Source organism: Oncorhynchus mykiss, chromosome Y (assembly GCF_013265735.2).
Source record: "Oncorhynchus mykiss isolate Arlee chromosome Y, USDA_OmykA_1.1, whole genome shotgun sequence".
NCBI classification, from domain to species: domain Eukaryota; kingdom Metazoa; phylum Chordata; class Actinopteri; order Salmoniformes; family Salmonidae; genus Oncorhynchus; species Oncorhynchus mykiss.
Genome location: NC_048593.1, coordinates 27980238 through 27996676, shown reverse-complemented (window position 1 = coordinate 27996676; position 16439 = coordinate 27980238). Strand labels below are relative to the sequence as shown.

The 16439-nt window shown below is 48.6% G+C and overlaps 1 protein-coding gene and 1 long non-coding RNA gene across 2 annotated transcripts in view; both read left to right on the top strand.

Moving 5' to 3' along the window:
- Positions 1-16439, top strand: part of LOC110509401 (fibroblast growth factor 11-like) — a 74815-nt gene that overhangs the window by 18759 nt on the left and 39617 nt on the right. The window contains exon 2 of the mRNA XM_036967672.1: positions 16289-16399. Coding sequence (XP_036823567.1) covers positions 16289-16399 — 111 coding nt within the window. The remainder of the gene's footprint in view (positions 1-16288; positions 16400-16439) is intronic.
- On the top strand, positions 7069-8027 carry LOC118945284. Its single transcript, XR_005040406.1, has 3 exons — positions 7069-7202; positions 7308-7376; positions 7490-8027. It is a non-coding gene; the product is annotated as an uncharacterized LOC118945284 (long non-coding RNA).

Below are 16439 nucleotides of genomic sequence, written 5' to 3'. Positions count from 1 at the left end.
ATGTAAACATTATTAAAGTGACCAGTTTTCATTGACTCTAGGTGCATAGGGCAGCAGTCTTTAAGGTGCAGGGTAGGGTACCTAGTGGTAGCTGGCTAGTAACAGTGTGTAAGGTTCAGGGCAGTGTACTGGGCGGAGGCCGGCAGATGATGAATGTTTAACAGTTTGATGGCCTGGGGACAGAAGCTGTTCATCAGTCTCTTGGTCCCAGCGTTGATGCACCTGTACTGTCTCCACTTTCTAGATGGTAGCGGGGTGAACAGGCCGTGGCTCAGGTGGCTGAGGTCCTTGATGATCTTCTTGGCCTTCCTGTGACACCGGGTGCTGTAGATGTCCTGGAGGGCAGGCAGTGTGCCCCCGATGATACGTTGGGCTGACTGCACCACACTCTGGAGAACCCTGCGGTTGTGGGCAGTGCCGTACCAGGCAGTGTTACAGCCTGACAGAATGCTACATTCTTAGAAAAAAAGGTTATTTGGGGTTCTATATAGAACCTTTTGGTTCGTTGGATGAGATTAAAAAACCCTTTACTAAAAAAGGTTCTGACTGTACATGCTCTTTCCATGACATAGACTGACCAGGTGAATCCAGGTGAAAGCTATGATTTGTATTTGATTAAGGATCCCCCACTAGTTCCTGCCAAGGCAGCACCTACTCTTCCTGGGGTCCAGCAACATTAAGGCAGTTATATACAATTTAAAATATTACATTGTTACATTTCATAACACTTTTCACAACATACTAAGTGTGTGCCCTCAGGCCACTACTCCACTATCACATATCTACAATACAAAATCCATGTGTACTTGTGTTTAGAGTGCGTGTCTTATCATGTGTATGTGCATGTGTGTGTGTGTGTGTGTGTGTGTCTCTTCACAGTCCCACTGTTCTTTAAGGTGTATTTCTATCATTTAAAAAAATATCTGATTCCACTTGCATCAGTTACCTTATGTGGAATAGAGTTCCATGTAGTCATGGCTCTATGTAGTACTGTGCGCCTCCCATAGTCTGTTCTGGACTTGGGGATTGTGAAGAGACCTCTGGTGGCATGTCTTGTGGGGTATGGATGGGTGTCCCAGCTGTATGCCAGTATTTTAAACAGACACCTCCTGCTGCTCTTCATTGTTTGTTACTTTTATTTCTTATTTGGGGGGGAGGGGGGAGGGGGTATTTTTATTAACTGCGTTTTTGGTTAAGGGATTTTAATTAAGTATTTTACTCTAAGGTCTACTACACCTGTTGTATTTGGCGCATGTGACAAATACTGTTTTATTTTATTTGATTCAGCATGTCAACACTTCTTACAAAAACAAGTAGTGATTAATTATATCTCTCCTTCACTTTGAGCCATGAGAGATTTGCATGCATATTATTAATGAAACCTCTTCGTGTACATTTAAGGGCCAGCCGTGCTGCCCTGTTCTGAGCCAATTGTAATTTTCTGAGGTCCCTATTTGTGGCACCTGACCACACGACTGAACAGTAGTCCAGGTTTGACAAAACTGGGCCTGTAGGACGTGCCTTGTTGATAGTGTTGTTATAAAGGCTTTATTAGGGACAAACTTCTCCCCATCTTAGCTACTGCTGTATTGACATGTTTTGACCATGACAGTTTACAATCCAGGGTTACACTAAGCAGTTTAGTGACTTCAATTTACTCAATTTCCACATTATGTATTACAAGATTTCATTGAGGTTTAGGGTATAGTGAATGATTTGTCCCAAATACAATGCTTTTCATTTTTGAAATATTTACAACTAACTTATTCCTTGCCCATTCTGAAACTAGTGTTGCAGTGATTTAACTCGCTGTAGTAGCTCAAATCAAATGTATTGATATAGCCCTTCTTACATCAGCTGATATATCAAAGTGCTGTATAGAAACCCAGCCTAAAACGCCAAACAGCAAGCAATGCAGGTGTAGAAGCACGATGGCTAGGGAAAACTCCCTAGAAAGGCCGAAACCTAGAGAGGAACCAGGCTATGAGGGGTGGCCAGTCCTCTTCTGGCTGAGCCGGATGGAGATTAGTACCCTCCAAACTCGTCATCCAGCTCGAGACCCTGGGTCTCGACCCCGCCCTGTGCAATTGGGTATTGGACTTCCTGACGGGCCGCCCCCAGGTGGTGAGGGTAGGTAACAACATCTCCACCCCACTGATCTTCAACACTGGGGCCCCACAAGGGTGCGTTCTGAGCCCTCTCCTGTACACCCTGTTCACCCACGACTGCGTGGCCATGCACGCCTCCAACTCAATCATCAAGTTTGCGGATGTCACTACAGTGGTAGGCTTGATTACCAACAATGACGAGACGGCCTACAGGGAGGAGGTGAGGGCCCTTGGAGTGTGGTGTCAGGAAAATAACCTCACGCTCAACGTCAACAAAACTAAGAAGATGATTGTGGACTTCAGGAAACAGCAGAGGGAGCACCCCCCTATCCACATCGATGGGACAGTAGTGGAGAGGGTAGTAAGTTTTAAGTTCCTCGGCGTACACATCACAGCCAAACTGAATTGGTCCATCCACACAGACAGCATCCAGAGGGTAGTGAGGTCTGCACAACGCATCACAGGGGGCCAACTACCTGCCCTCCAGGACACCTCCACCACCCGATGTCACAGGAAGGCAATAAAGATCATCAAGGACAACAACCACCCGAGCCACTGCCTGTTCACCCCGCTATCATCCAGAAGGCGAGGTCAGTACAGGTGCATCAAAGCAGGGACCGAGAGACTGAAAAACAGCTTCTATCTCAAGGCCATCAGACTGTTAAACAGCCAGCACTAACATTGAGTGGTTGCTGCCAACACACTGACTCAACTCCAGCCAATTTTATAATGGGAATTGATGGCAATTGATGTAAAATATATCACTAGCCACTTTAAACAATGCTACTTAATATAATGTTTACATACCCAACATTACTCATCTCAGATGTATATGTATATACTGTACTCTATATCATCTACTGCATCTTTATGTAATACATGTATCACTAGCCACTTTAAACTAGTCCACTTTGTTTATATCCCCTGCATTACTCATTTCATATGTATATACTGTACTCGATACCATCTACTGCATCTTGCCTATGCCGTTCTGTACCATCACTCATTCATATATCTTTATGTACATATTCTTTATCCCTTTACACTTGTGTGTATAAGGTAGTAGCTTTGGAATTGTTAGGTTAGATTACTCGTTGGTTATTACTGCTTTGTCGGAACTAGAAGCACAAGCATTTCGCTACACTCACATTAACATCTGCTAACCATGTGTATGTGACAAATACATTTGATTTGATTTTTTTTATAACAGAACATGGCCAAGATGTTCAAATGTTCATAAATGACCAGCATGGTCAAATAATAATAATTACAGTAGTTGTCGAGGGTGCAACAAGTCAGCACCTCAGGAGTAAATGTCAGTTGGCTTTTCATAGACAATCATTGAGAGTATCTCTACCGCTCCTGCTGTCTCTAGAGAGTTGAAAACGGCAGGTCTGGGACAGGTAGCACGTCCGGTGAACAGTTCAGTGTTCCATAGCCGCAGGCAGACCAGTTGAAACTGGAGCAGCAGCACGGCCAGGTGGACTGGGGACAGCAAGGAGTCATCATGCCAGCTGAGGCATGGTCCTAGGGCTCAGGTCCTCCGAGAGAGAAAGAAAGCAAGAGAGAAAGAGAGAGAGAATTACAGAGAGCATACTTAAATTCACACAGGACACCGGATAAGACAGGATAAATACTCCAGATATAACAGACTGATCCTAGCCCCCCGACACACAAACTACTGCAGCATTAATACTGGAGGCTGAGACAGGAAGAATCAGGAGACACTGTGGCCCCATCTGATGATACCCCCGGACAGGGCCAAACAGGCAGAATATAACACCACCCACTTTGCTAAAGCACAGCCCCCACACCACTAGAGGGATATCTTCAACCACCAACTTACCATCCTGAGACAAGGCCGAGTATAGCCCACAAAGATCTCCACCACGGCACAACCCAAGGGGGGCCGCCAACCCAGACAGGAAGACCATGTCAGCGACTCAACCCACTCAAGTGACGCACTAACACTTAGTGCACTCCTAGGGACGGCATGGAAGAGCACCAGTAAGCCAGTGACTCAGCCCCTGTAATAGGGTTAGAGGCAGAGAACCCCAGTGGAGAGAGGGGAACCGGCCAGGCAGAGACTGCAAGGGTGGTTCGTTGCTCCAGAGCCTTTCCTTTCACCTTCACACTCCTGTGCCAGACTACACTCAATCATGTGACCTACTGAAGAGATGAGTCTTCAGTAAAGACTTAAAGGTTGAGACCGAGTCTGCGTCTCTCACATGGGTATGCAGACCATTCCATAAAAATGGAGCTGTATAGGAGAACGCCCTGCCTCCAGCTGTTTGCTTAGAAATTCTAGGGACAATTAGGAGGCCTGCGTCTTGTGACCGTAGCCTCGTGTAGGTATGTACGACAGGACCAAATTGGAAAGATAGGTAGGAGCAAGCCCATGTAATGCTTTGTAGGTTAGCAGTAAAACCTTGAAATCAGCCATTGCCTTAACAGGAAGCCCGTGTAGGGAGGCTAGCACTGGAGTAATATGATAAAAAAATTTGGTTCTAGTCCGGATTCTAGCAGCCGTATTTTTCACTAACTGAAGTTTATTTAGTGCTTTATCCGGGTAGCCGGAAAGTAGAGCATTGCAGTAGTCTAACCTAGAAGTAACAAAAGCATGGATTCATTTTTCTGCATCATTTTTGGACAGAAAGTTTCAGATTTTTGCAATGTTACGTAGATGGATTTTTTATTTTTATATATGTTCATCAAAAGAGAGATCAGGATCCAGAGTAACACCGAGGTCCTTCACAGTTTTATTTGAGATGACTGTACAACCATCAAGATTAATTGTCAAATTCAACAGAAGATCTCTTTGTTTCTTGGGACCTAGAACAAGCAACTCTGTTTCGTCCGAGTTTAAAAGTAGAAAGTTTGCAGCCATCCAGCCATTCTGAAACACAGGCTTCTAGTGAGGGCAATTTTGGGGCTTCACCATGTTTCATTGAAATGTACAGCTGTGTGTCATCCGCATAGCAGTGAAAGTTAACATAATGTTTTTGAATGACATCCCCAAGAGGTAAAATATATAGTGAAAACAATAGTGGTCCTAAAACGGAACCTTGAGGAACACCGAAATTGACAGTTGATTTGTCAGTAGACAAACCATTCACAGAGACAAATTGATATCTTTCCGACAGATAAGATCTGAACCAGGCCAGAACTTGTCCATGTAGACCAATTTGGGTTTCCAATCTCTCCAAAAGAATGTGGTGATCGATGGTATCAAAAGGAGCACTAAGGTCTAGGGGTACGAGGACAAATGCAGAGCCTCGGTCTGACGCCATTTAAAGGTCATTTACCACCTTCACAAGTGCAGTCTCAGTGCTATGATGGAGTCTAAAACCAGACTTAAGCATTTCGTATACATTTGTTTGTCTTCAGGAAGGCAGTGAGTTGCTGCGCAACAGCTTTTTCTAAAATGTTAGAATAGAAGGGAAGATTTGATATAGGCCGATTTTAGTTTTTAATGTTTTCTAGGTCAAGGTTTCGCTTTTTGAAGAGAGGCTTTATTACTGCCACTTTTAGTGAGTTTGGTACACATCCGGTGGATAGAGAGGCGTTTATTATGTTCAACATAGGAGGGCCAAGCACAGGAAGCAGCTCTTTCAGCAGTTTAGTTGGAATAGGGTCCAGTATGCAGCTTGAAGGTTTAGAGGCCATGATTATTTTCATCATTGTGTCAAGAGACATAGTACTAAAACACTTGAGTGTCTCTCTTGATCCTAGGTCCTGGCAGAGTTGTGCAGACTCAGGACAACTGAGCTTTGGAGGAATACGCAGATTTAAAGAGGAGTCTGTAATTTGCTCTCTAATAATCATGATCTTTTCCTCAAATAAGTTCATGAATTTGTTACTGCTGAAGTGACAGCCATCCTCTCTTGGGGAATGCTGCTTTTTAATTAGCTTTGCGACAGTATCAAAAATACATTTTGGATTGTTCTTATTTTCCTCAATTAAGTTGGAAAAATAGGATGATCGAGCAGCAGTGAGGCCTCTTCGATACTGCACGGTACTGTCTTTCCAAGCTAGTCGGAAGACTTCCAGTTTGGTGTAGCTGACATGTATAGTGTTGAGTCATCCACATACATAGACACACTTGCTTTACTCAAAGCCAGTGTGTCATTAGTATGTCATTAGTAAAGATTGAAAAAAGTAAAAGGCCTAGACAACTGCCCTGAGTAATTACTGATTTTACCTGAATTATGTTGGAGAGGTTCTGGTGTTCTGTTAGACAGGTAACTCTTTATTCACAATATAGCAAAACGACCATTAGTAAATGTTTGGAAAAAATGGTGTTTGACCAGATACAATGCTATTTTACCGTAAACATATTAGCAACAGACTTTCCGGATGCTTACACGGGAGGACATTCAACTAGCATGGCACTTACACAAATGACTGATGATTGGCTGAGAAAAATTGATGATACATGCTAGCAACAGACTTTCCGGATGCTTACACGGGAGGACATTCAACTAGCATGGCACTTACACAAATGACTGATGATTGGCTGAGAAAAATTGATGATACATGCTAGCTAGAAGCATGGGGAAATAATATGTTTAATTAAAATGTACACCCTTAGATAAAAAAGGGGGTTCTATAAAGAGCTTTTTAGTCAATTAAAAATGTAACTGCCATTCCGATTCAAAAAACAACTGCCAATCCACTCCAGCATGACAACACAAGAGGACAGTGGCTGAACTAACTTGCAACTAGCATATAAGTATGTTATTTTTCAACATATTAAGGTAAGATAAGAGTATCATTTAATTCAAATACATGAAGCCAAAGATGTATGATAAAATATAGGCTATTAGAGTATAACGTTATTAGAATTTGAATAGCTAAACATAAAACGCCAGGCTACTTTATTTAGTCCATTTACAAGATAGGCAGGTTACAGTAACCCTTTCAAATAAACATTATTTTCTATTATGGGATATGTCAAGTAGAGCTACAGACCCAGCCTGATGTTGGCAAATAGCAAATTATTTATTTTATTTCAGTATTTCAGTGTGGAGTCAATTGAGGGGACTAGCCTATATTTCATGAAGCCATTAGAAGACTGTTGCTGACTGAGAGGAGGTAAGTTATGTATAAATTATTTATAATAAATTATGTATCTTGGTGATTCAATAGCCTTGTTAATCATTACATTACTTATAACACGCTATTTATGTTTTTCTCAAGCCTGGCAGTATCCCAGAACTATCAGAGGCAGAGGATCTCTCTTTCGGCTGCTGCTGACATCAACTGCATGTAAATTGTTATTCTACATCATAATAATGATATGTCTGCATGGCATGTTTTGGGCAGATTAACTTGTGTTTATTTCTGAAGATGAACTTGTTTTTGCTCTTTTGGATCTGTAGCAGGAGCTGGGACCTGTGGCAGGAGCTGGGACCTGTGGCAGGAGCTGGGACCTGTGGCAGGAGCTGGGACCTGTGGCAGGAGTTGGGAGCTGTGGCAGGAGATGGGACCTGTGGCAGGCTGCTGGGTTCACATCCTCAAAATATTCCCTTTCTGTTGGGACCTTGAGTAAGGCCCTTAACCCCACAACATGCTCTTAAACCAGGGGCATGGCATGCATCTTGAACCTGTACTTGTCTCAACTGTATGTGTGAGGTCTGCTGTTTGGGAGGGGGGTTGAGAACAGAGAAGAAGACCCATTTCTGTTGACACTGTAACCAATGGACAAAGTATTGTATTGTATTGTATTCTAAAGAAGTCAGCCAGAGTTGACGTGGGCCATCATTCAAACAAAGAGATGCCTCGCTAGCCACCAGCGCATATTTCCAAACTATGTTTGCATATAATTACAATAAATGCTTAAAACTATGCTGGTATTATTTTGTCCATTATTTAATTGTTTATTAAATTATATTCTTAGATCAAAATATTACGATTTAAAAGTAGTAGCCATAATTCTTAAATAGCACCATGCAGGGTTCTATATGGAACCATTTTGGTTCAGTGAAGAAGAACCTCCAGGGTTCAGATCAAAGAACCCTATAAAAGGGTTCTACATAGAACTTTTAGGGGTTGCATATATGAAGCAAGCGATAGAACCATTTTTGCTTCTATAAGGAAATTATTTTTACAAGAGTGTATTGATGGTGCATCTGTAGACGTTTGTGAGGGTCTTAGGGGCCATGTCACGAACCTCGCCGAAGATGGTGCCTCTTCCTGTTCGGGCGGTGCTCGGCAGTCGTCGTCGCCGGCCTATTAGCTGCCATCGATTCCCTTTCTGTTTGTTTTGGTTATTGGGTAATTGGGTACACCTGTTTTGTATTAGGGTTTGTTTGTAGGGTATTTAAGGACACTAGGCCCGCTGGGTATTTGTGCGGGCTTGTTTTTTGTTACTCTGTGTTTGATTTCGAGTCTTTATTCTCCGGACAATTTTTGTCCTGTTGTTTGGACTGGCAACTTATATACGCCATGTGTGTTGGCGTGACTGTTTTGTTGCGCTGGTGAATAAATTTGATAAACGACAGAACTCTGCTCTCTGCGCCTGATTCCACCCACCACTCCTAGTTGATCGTAACAGAAGCCCGCACCACCAGAAATGGAGTCAGCAGGAGCAGCGACCACCCCTCTCCCCACTATGGAGGAGCGCGTCCATCACCACACAGCTGTCCTCCATCGGATTGGTACCGCGATGGATCAGATGATGGTGAGGATGGAGCGATGGGAGAGGAGTGGTCTACCGACGTCTACCCCAGCTCCCCCACTGCCGACACCACCTACTCCACCTACGTCGTCCTCTGGGTCCGGCGCACTGCGTCTCTCCCCCCCGAGGGAGTACGATGGAGCGGCGGCTCGGTGCCAGGGATTTTTGCTCCAGCTAGAGCTCTACCTGGCTACTGTGCGTCCGGCTCCCTCGGGTGAGGAGAGTGTGAGCCTCATCGTCTCCTGTTTAACGGGCAGGGCCCTGGACTGGGCTAACGCGGTCTGGAACAGTCCAGACTCGGCTCGGGACAACTACCTCGAGTTCACCCGCCGTTTCCGAGCTGTGTTCGATCATCCACCAGAGGGTAAAGCGGCGGGTGAGCGACTGTTCCACCTCAGACAGGAGACGAGGAGCGCGCAGGACTTCGCGTTGGAGTTTAGGACCCTCGCTGCTGGTGCTGGGTAGAGTGACAGGGCCCTGATGGACCATTACCGGTGTAGTCTTCGGGAGGACATCCGCCGAGAGCTAGCTTGCAGGGACACAACTCTCTCCCTGGATGAACTAATAGACATGTCTATTCGATTGGACAACCTGCTAGCTGCCCGCGGGCGTTCAGAAGGGGTCCTGTTAATTCCACCTTCCAGCTCTCCCACTCCCACTCCGATGGAGTTGGGAGGAGCTGCATCTAGGGGGATCAGAGGGGACTCCTCCTGCTCCTATTGTGGACGGAGAGGACACACTTCGGACCGGTGTTGGAGGAGTCCCTCTGGGAGTCGAGATGGTCGGCGGAACACTCCTCGGCCACCCCAGGTGAGTAAGCACCAAACTCACCCAGAGCTCCCTGTTGGTCACATGTTTTTGTTAAGTTTTTTTCCTGCGTTTTTCCCCTCTCTTCAGCATAAGGCGCTAGTCGATTCAGGCGCAGCTGGGAGTTTTATGGATCGTGGACTCGCCCGTAAATTGGGTATTCCGTTAGTGCAGATAGACCCTCCTGTCCCCGTGCACTCCTTAGATAGCCGACCGTTAGGGTCAGGGCTGGTCAGGGAGGCCACGATTCCGCTGGACATGGTAACGCAGGGGAATCATGGGGAGAGGATCAGTTTCTACCTTATTGATTCACCTAGGTTTCCGGTGGTGTTGGGGGTTCCCTGGCTGGCTATTCACAATCCCCTTATTTCCTGGAAACAGGGGGCTCTTAAGGGGTGGTCAGACGAGTGTTCAGAGAGGTGTATAGGAGCTTCCATCGGTGCCACGACGGTGGAGAGTCCAGACCAGGTTTCCACCGTGCGCATTCCCCCAGAATATGCCGATTTGGCTATCGCTTTTAGTAAGAAGAAAACGACCAAATTACCACCCCATCGACGGTGGGATTGCGTGATAAACCTCCAGGAGAACGCTGCACTTCCCCGGAGTCATGTGTACCCACTGTCACAGGAGGAGACGCTGGCTATGGAAACATATGTCACGGAAGCTCTGAGACAGGGGTACATTCGGCCCTCCATGTCACCCGTCTCCTCGAGTTTCTTTTTTGTGAGACAAAAGGAGGGAGGTCTGCGTCCGTGCATTGATTATCGATTCGATCACAGTGGGTTTTAGTTATCCGCTACCTCTCATCGCTACGGCGGTGGAATCATTCTACGGAGCGCGTTTCTTCACAAAACTGGACCTCAGGAGCGCGTATAATCTGGTTCGTATTCGGGGAGGAGACGAGTGGAAAACAGCGTTTAGTACCACATCAGGCCACTATGAGTACCTCGTCATGCCGTATGGGTTGAAGAATGCTCCAGCCGTCTTCCAATCCTTTGTAGATGAGATTCTCAGGGACTTGCACGGGCAGGGTGTGGTAGTCTATATTGATGACATCTTGATTTATTCTGCCACACGCGCCGTGCATGTTTCCCTGGTGCGCAAGGTTCTTGGGCGACTGCTGGAGCATGACCTATACGTCAAGGCTGTGTGTTCTCCAAACCAGACGTTTCCTTCCTGGGTTATCGCATTTCCAGCTCGGGGATGATGATGGAGTGTGACCGCGTTAACGCTGTGCGTAATTGGCCGACTCCGACCATGGTAAAGGAGGTGCAGCGGTTTTTAGGGTTTGCCAATTACTACCGGAGGTTTATCCGGGGTTTTGGCCAAGTAGCGGCGGCCATTACCTCACTGCTGAAGGGGGGGGCGGTGCGTCTGCGGTGGTCAGCAGAGGCTGATGGAGCCTTCAACCAGTTGAAGGCACTGTTCACTGGGGCTCCCGTGTTGGCGCATCCGGACCCTTCGTTAGCATTCATAGTGGAGGTGGATGCGTCCGAGGCTGGGGTTGGAGCCGCGCTGTCTCAGCGCTCGGGCACGCCACCGAAGCTCCGTCCCTGCGCTTTCTTTTCTAAGAAGCTGGGTCCGGCGGAGCGGAACTATGATGTGGGGGACCGGGAGTTACTAGCTATGGTAAAGGCCCTGAAGGTGTGGAGACACTGGCTAGAGGGGGCTAAACACCCTTTTCTCATCTGGACTGACCACCGTAATCTGGAGTATATTCGAGCAGCGAGGAGACTGAATCCGCGTCAGGCTAGGTGGGCCATGTTCTTTACACGTTTTAGATTTACGATCTCTTACAGACCAGGTTCCCTCAACACTAAGGCCGACGCGCTGTCCCGTCTCTATGACACCGAGGACCGGTCCATCGAACCCACTCCCATCCTTCCAGCCTGTCGGCTGGTGGCCCCAGTGGTATGGGAGGTGGACGCGGACATCGAGCGGGCGTTGAGGGTTGAACCTGCGCCTACACAGTGTCCGACTGGTCGAAGTTACGTACCGCTTGGTGTCTGTGATAAGTTGATTCGGTGGGCCCACACACTACCGTCTGCGGGTCATCCGGGGATTGATAGGACAGTGCGGGGTCTTAGGGGGAAATACTGGTGGCCCACTTTAGCTAGGTATGTGAGGCTCTATGTCTCTTCCTGTTTGGTATGCGCTCAGAGTAAGGCTCCTAGGCACCTTCCTAGAGGGAAGTTACAGCCCCTCCCTTCCACAACGGCCATGGTCCCATCTCTCTGTAGATTTCCTTACTGATCTTCCCCCATCTCAGGGGAACACTACCGTTCTGGTCGTTGTGGATCGGTTCTCTAAGTCCTGCCGTCTCCTCCCATTGCCTGGTCTCCCTACGGCCCTACAGACTGCAGAGGCTCTATTTACCCACGTCTTCCGGCACTATGGGGTTCCAGAGGATATCGTCTCCGATCGGGGTCCCCAGTTCACGTCCCGGGTTTGGAAGGCGTTTATGGAGCATCTGGGGATCTCGGTCAGCCTTACCTCTGGTTATCACCCCGAAAGTAATGGGCAGGTGGAGAGAGTAAACCAGGAAGTGGGTAGGTTTCTGAGGTCGTATTGCCAGGACCGGCCAGGAGAATGGGCGAGGTACGTCCCATGGGCAGAGTTGGCCCAGAACTCTCTTCGGCATTCGTCCACGAACATGTCGCCATTCGAATGCGTACTGGGCTACCAGCCGGTCCTGGCTCCGTGGCATCAGAGTCAGACCGAGGCTCCTGCGGTGGAGGAGTGGGTACAGCGCTCTAGAGAGACCTGGCGGGCAGTCCAGGATTCTCTCAGGCAGGCCAGTGAGCGGCAGAAGAGAGACGCTGACCGCCACCGCAGTGAGGCCCCGGTGTTCGCACCAGGGGACAGGGTCTGGCTCTCGACCCGAAACCTGCCCCTCCGCCTGCCCTGCCGGAAGCTGGGGCCGCAGTGTGTGGGGCCATTTAAAGTCCTGAGGAGGATAAACAAGGTGTGTTATAGATTGCAACTTCCCTCTTGAGGGATTTCCATCGCCTCCACCCGGATCGCCCTGCGCCTCGTCCTCCGGGCCGGGGTCCACTCCGCCAGGACTTTCACCTCCTCCCTGTAGGCGGCCTCGTCGTTGTTGGTAATCAGGCCTACTCAGTGGCGTGCCGTGGGCCTGGGGCCTGGGCCTTCAGTGAGGTCCTACACAGTCCCACTCAAATTAATCCACCTCTTATTACCATCATTATGATGCCATGACACAATCAATGAGTCTTTTCAATATTTCCCTACTTTTCTTCACCTTTTCATTCTGCAGCTCCGTTGCCCTGCGCGCTTGTTCGTTGAGCTGTAGATCCACTCGGGTGTCCCCAAAAGTTTTCAAAAGCTTGTAAGTGCCCAGCTGTACTTTGGTGTCTCGTTGCTGCCTTGGTTAGACAACTCAAGTTTGCAAAGCCAGTGTGGCTCCAAACACCAAATCGATCACTTGCAAATAATAGGCATTCCCAGCAGTACAGTTTGCAGTGCTTCTCGGAGCCTGTGAGCCATTGATAGCGCTCGTAGTTGGAACTTTGAAAGTGCCGAACGAACCCCTTTCCCGCCTGTGACAGGCTTTGTAGCATCGGCGTCGGGCGACCTCTCCTTACAATGTCTAACTTTTCTTGAGAAGTTTGTGTTGAGAATGGCGTTATAATTATATCCTCGACCAAATCGATAACTTCTCCTCCTTCCGCCATTGTGGGTTGAAAAAACAGCTTAGTAGTACGCAAATTAATTTGTTTATTAAATTCCGTTTCCTAGTTCTGAGGTTCTGCATAGACCTGCCCATAGGACCTGCCTCTCAATATTGGTAATCCAATCAAAAGACGTGCACGCACTACGCCTGCTAGCTGGCTCCTGTGTAACACTGGAGCCAGCCAGCAGGCGTACAATAGCCAACTCTAAAGCTGATTGGCTGACACTAAATTTTCATTTCCATTCACTTTAAGCTACAAGCGCCCGCACTGTTGATTCTGAAGGCCTGAGGGTAGATTTTAGACCCCAACACATGATGGCTGAATATGATTGGATAAAAGATCTAACATAAAGACCAGCCCTCCAAATATCAACCTGGGGCTGGAAGCAGTGCAGGAAAGCTAAGCAGTGCAGGAAAGCTATGAAATGAAGAGTATAACTCTTACTCTGGGGAATAATTTAATACATATTTGTGGGAAAATATATTTCAAAAAAAATTATATTCTAATGATGTTTAGGCCAGCAGAGAAGGCCTTGCTGGCCCTGACTGCCCACCACTGGGCCTACTACTGTTGTGTCGTCAGCAAACTTGGTGATTGATTTGGAGATGTGCGTGGCTACTGTGGGGTCCCCGTGTTGAGGATCAGTGTGGCGGAGGTGTTGTTGCCTACCTTCACCAAATGGATTGGTCCATCAGGAAGTCTAGGACCCAGTTGCGCAGACACAGGGCCCTGAGCTTAGTGATGAGCTTGGAGGACACAATTGTGTTAAAGAAAGGGGAGCGGCAGGGGCCCACATCGGTGTTGTTTTCCTTGAAGAGGGCAAGGTGTTTACCTTGTCCGGAAGAGAGGTGTGTCCATGATTTGCCTGTCTTTCCCTTTATAATCTGTGTGTGCTTTATTGCATTGACAATTTAATAATTTATATACCCTTTTAAAAGCCATATTTGGTTGTGTGTGTTATAAACTCAGACTATCAAAATAATTTTTCTGCCTTCCTTACTGTCACGCTGCTATTAACCCTTTCTATGCAATTTCAAGTTCCTCTCGCCACTAAATATCTATTACACTACTATTCTATCTGTCTCTGTCCATGGGCCCTGTCTGTCTCTGTCCACGGAACCTGTCTGTCTCTGTCCACGGGCCCTGTCTGTCTCTGTCCATGGGCCCTGTCTGTCTCTGTTCACAGGCCCTGTCTGTCTCTGTCCACGGACCCTGTCTGTCTCTGTCCATGGGCCCTGTCTGTCTCTGTCCACGGAACCTGTCTGTCTCTGTCCACGGGCCCTGTCTGTCTCTGTCCATGGGCCCTGTCTGTCTCTGTTCACGGGCCCTGTCTGTCTCTGTCCATTGTCCCTATCTGTCTCTGTCCACGGACCCTGTCTGTCTCTGTTCACGGGCCCTGTCTGTCTCTGTCCACAGGCCCTATCCGTCCATGTCCACAGGCCTTATCTGTCCCTATCGATGGACCCTGTTTGTCCCTGTCCACGGAACCTGTCTGTCTCTGTCCACGGGCCCTGTCTGTCTCTGTCCATGGGCCCTGTCTGTCTCTGTTCACAGGCACTGTCTGTCTCTGTCCATGGGCTCTGTCTGTCTCTGTCCACGGACCCTGTCTGTCTCTGTCCACGGACCCTGTCTGTCTCTGTCCATGGGCCCTGTCTGTCTCTGTTCACGGGCCCTATCTGTCTCTGTCCATGGGCCCTGTCTGTCTCTGTTCACGGGCCCTGTCTGTCTCTGTCCATGGGCCCTATCTGTCTCTGTCCACAGGCCCTATCCGTCCATGTCCACAGGCCTTATCTGTCCCTATCGATGGACCCTGTTTGTCCCTGTCCACGGGCCCTATCTGACCCTTTCCACGGGCCCTGTCTGTCTCTGCCCACGGGCCCTGTCTGTCCCTGTCCTCGGGCCCTGTCTGTCTCTGTCCACGGAACCTGTCTGTCTCTGTCCACGGGCCCTGTCTGTCTCTGTCCATGGGCCCTGTCTGTCTCTGTTCACAGGCACTGTCTGTCTCTGTCCATGGGCTCTGTCTGTCTCTGTCCACGGACCCTGTCTGTCTCTGTCCACGGACCCTGTCTGTCTCTGTCCATGGGCCCTGTCTGTCTCTGTTCACGGACCCTGTCTGTCTCTGTCCACGGACCCTGTCTGTCTCTGTCCACGGGCCCTGTCTGTCTCTGTCCACGGGCCCTGTCTGTCTCTGTCCATGGGCCCTGTCTGTCTCTGTTCACAGGCACTGTCTGTCTCTGTCCATGGGCTCTGTCTGTCTCTGTCCACGGACCCTGTCTGTCTCTGTCCACGGACCCTGCCTGTCTCTGTCCATGGGCCCTGTCTGTCTCTGTTCACGGACCCTGTCTGTCTCTGTCCACGGACCCTGTCTGTCTCTGTCCATGGGCCCTATCTGTCCCTGTCCACAGGCCCTATCCGTCCATGTCCACAGGCCTTATCTGTCCCTATCGATGGACCCTGTTTGTCCCTGTCCACGGGCCCTATCTGACCCTTTCCACAGGCCCTGTCTATCTCTGCCCACGGGCCCTGTCTGTCCCTGTCCTCGGGCCCTGTCTGTCTCTGCCCAAGGGCCCTATCTGTCCCTGTCCACCGGCCCTATCTGACCCTTTCCACGGGCCCTGTCTGTCTCTGCCCATGGGCCCTATCTGTCTCTGTCTATGGGCCCTGTATGTCCCTGTCCACGGGCCCTATCTGTCCTTGTCCACGTGCCCTGTCTGTCTCTATCTACAGGCCCTGCATGTCTCTGTCTACGTGCCATGTTTGTCTCTGTCCACGGGTCCTATCTGTCCCTGTCCACGGGCCCTGTCTGTCTCTGTCTACGGGCCCCGTATGTCTCTGTCCACGGGTCCTATCTGTCCCTGTCCACGGGCCCTGTCTGTCTCTGTCTACGGGCCCCGTATGTCTCTGTCCACGGGTCCTATCTGTCCCTGTCTATGGGCCCTGTATGTCTCTGTCCATGGGCCCCGTCTAATAAAGCTGTGTGTTAACTGTTTTCATTGCAGAGCCCCAGTTGAAAGGCATCGTGACCAGGCTGTACAGTCAGCACGGATACTACCTGCAGATGCATCTGGATGGCACCATGGACGGCACAAGGGACGAAAGCAGCTCCTTCTGTAAGTGTGAGTAGTGTGTGTGCGTATGTGCGCGCGTGTG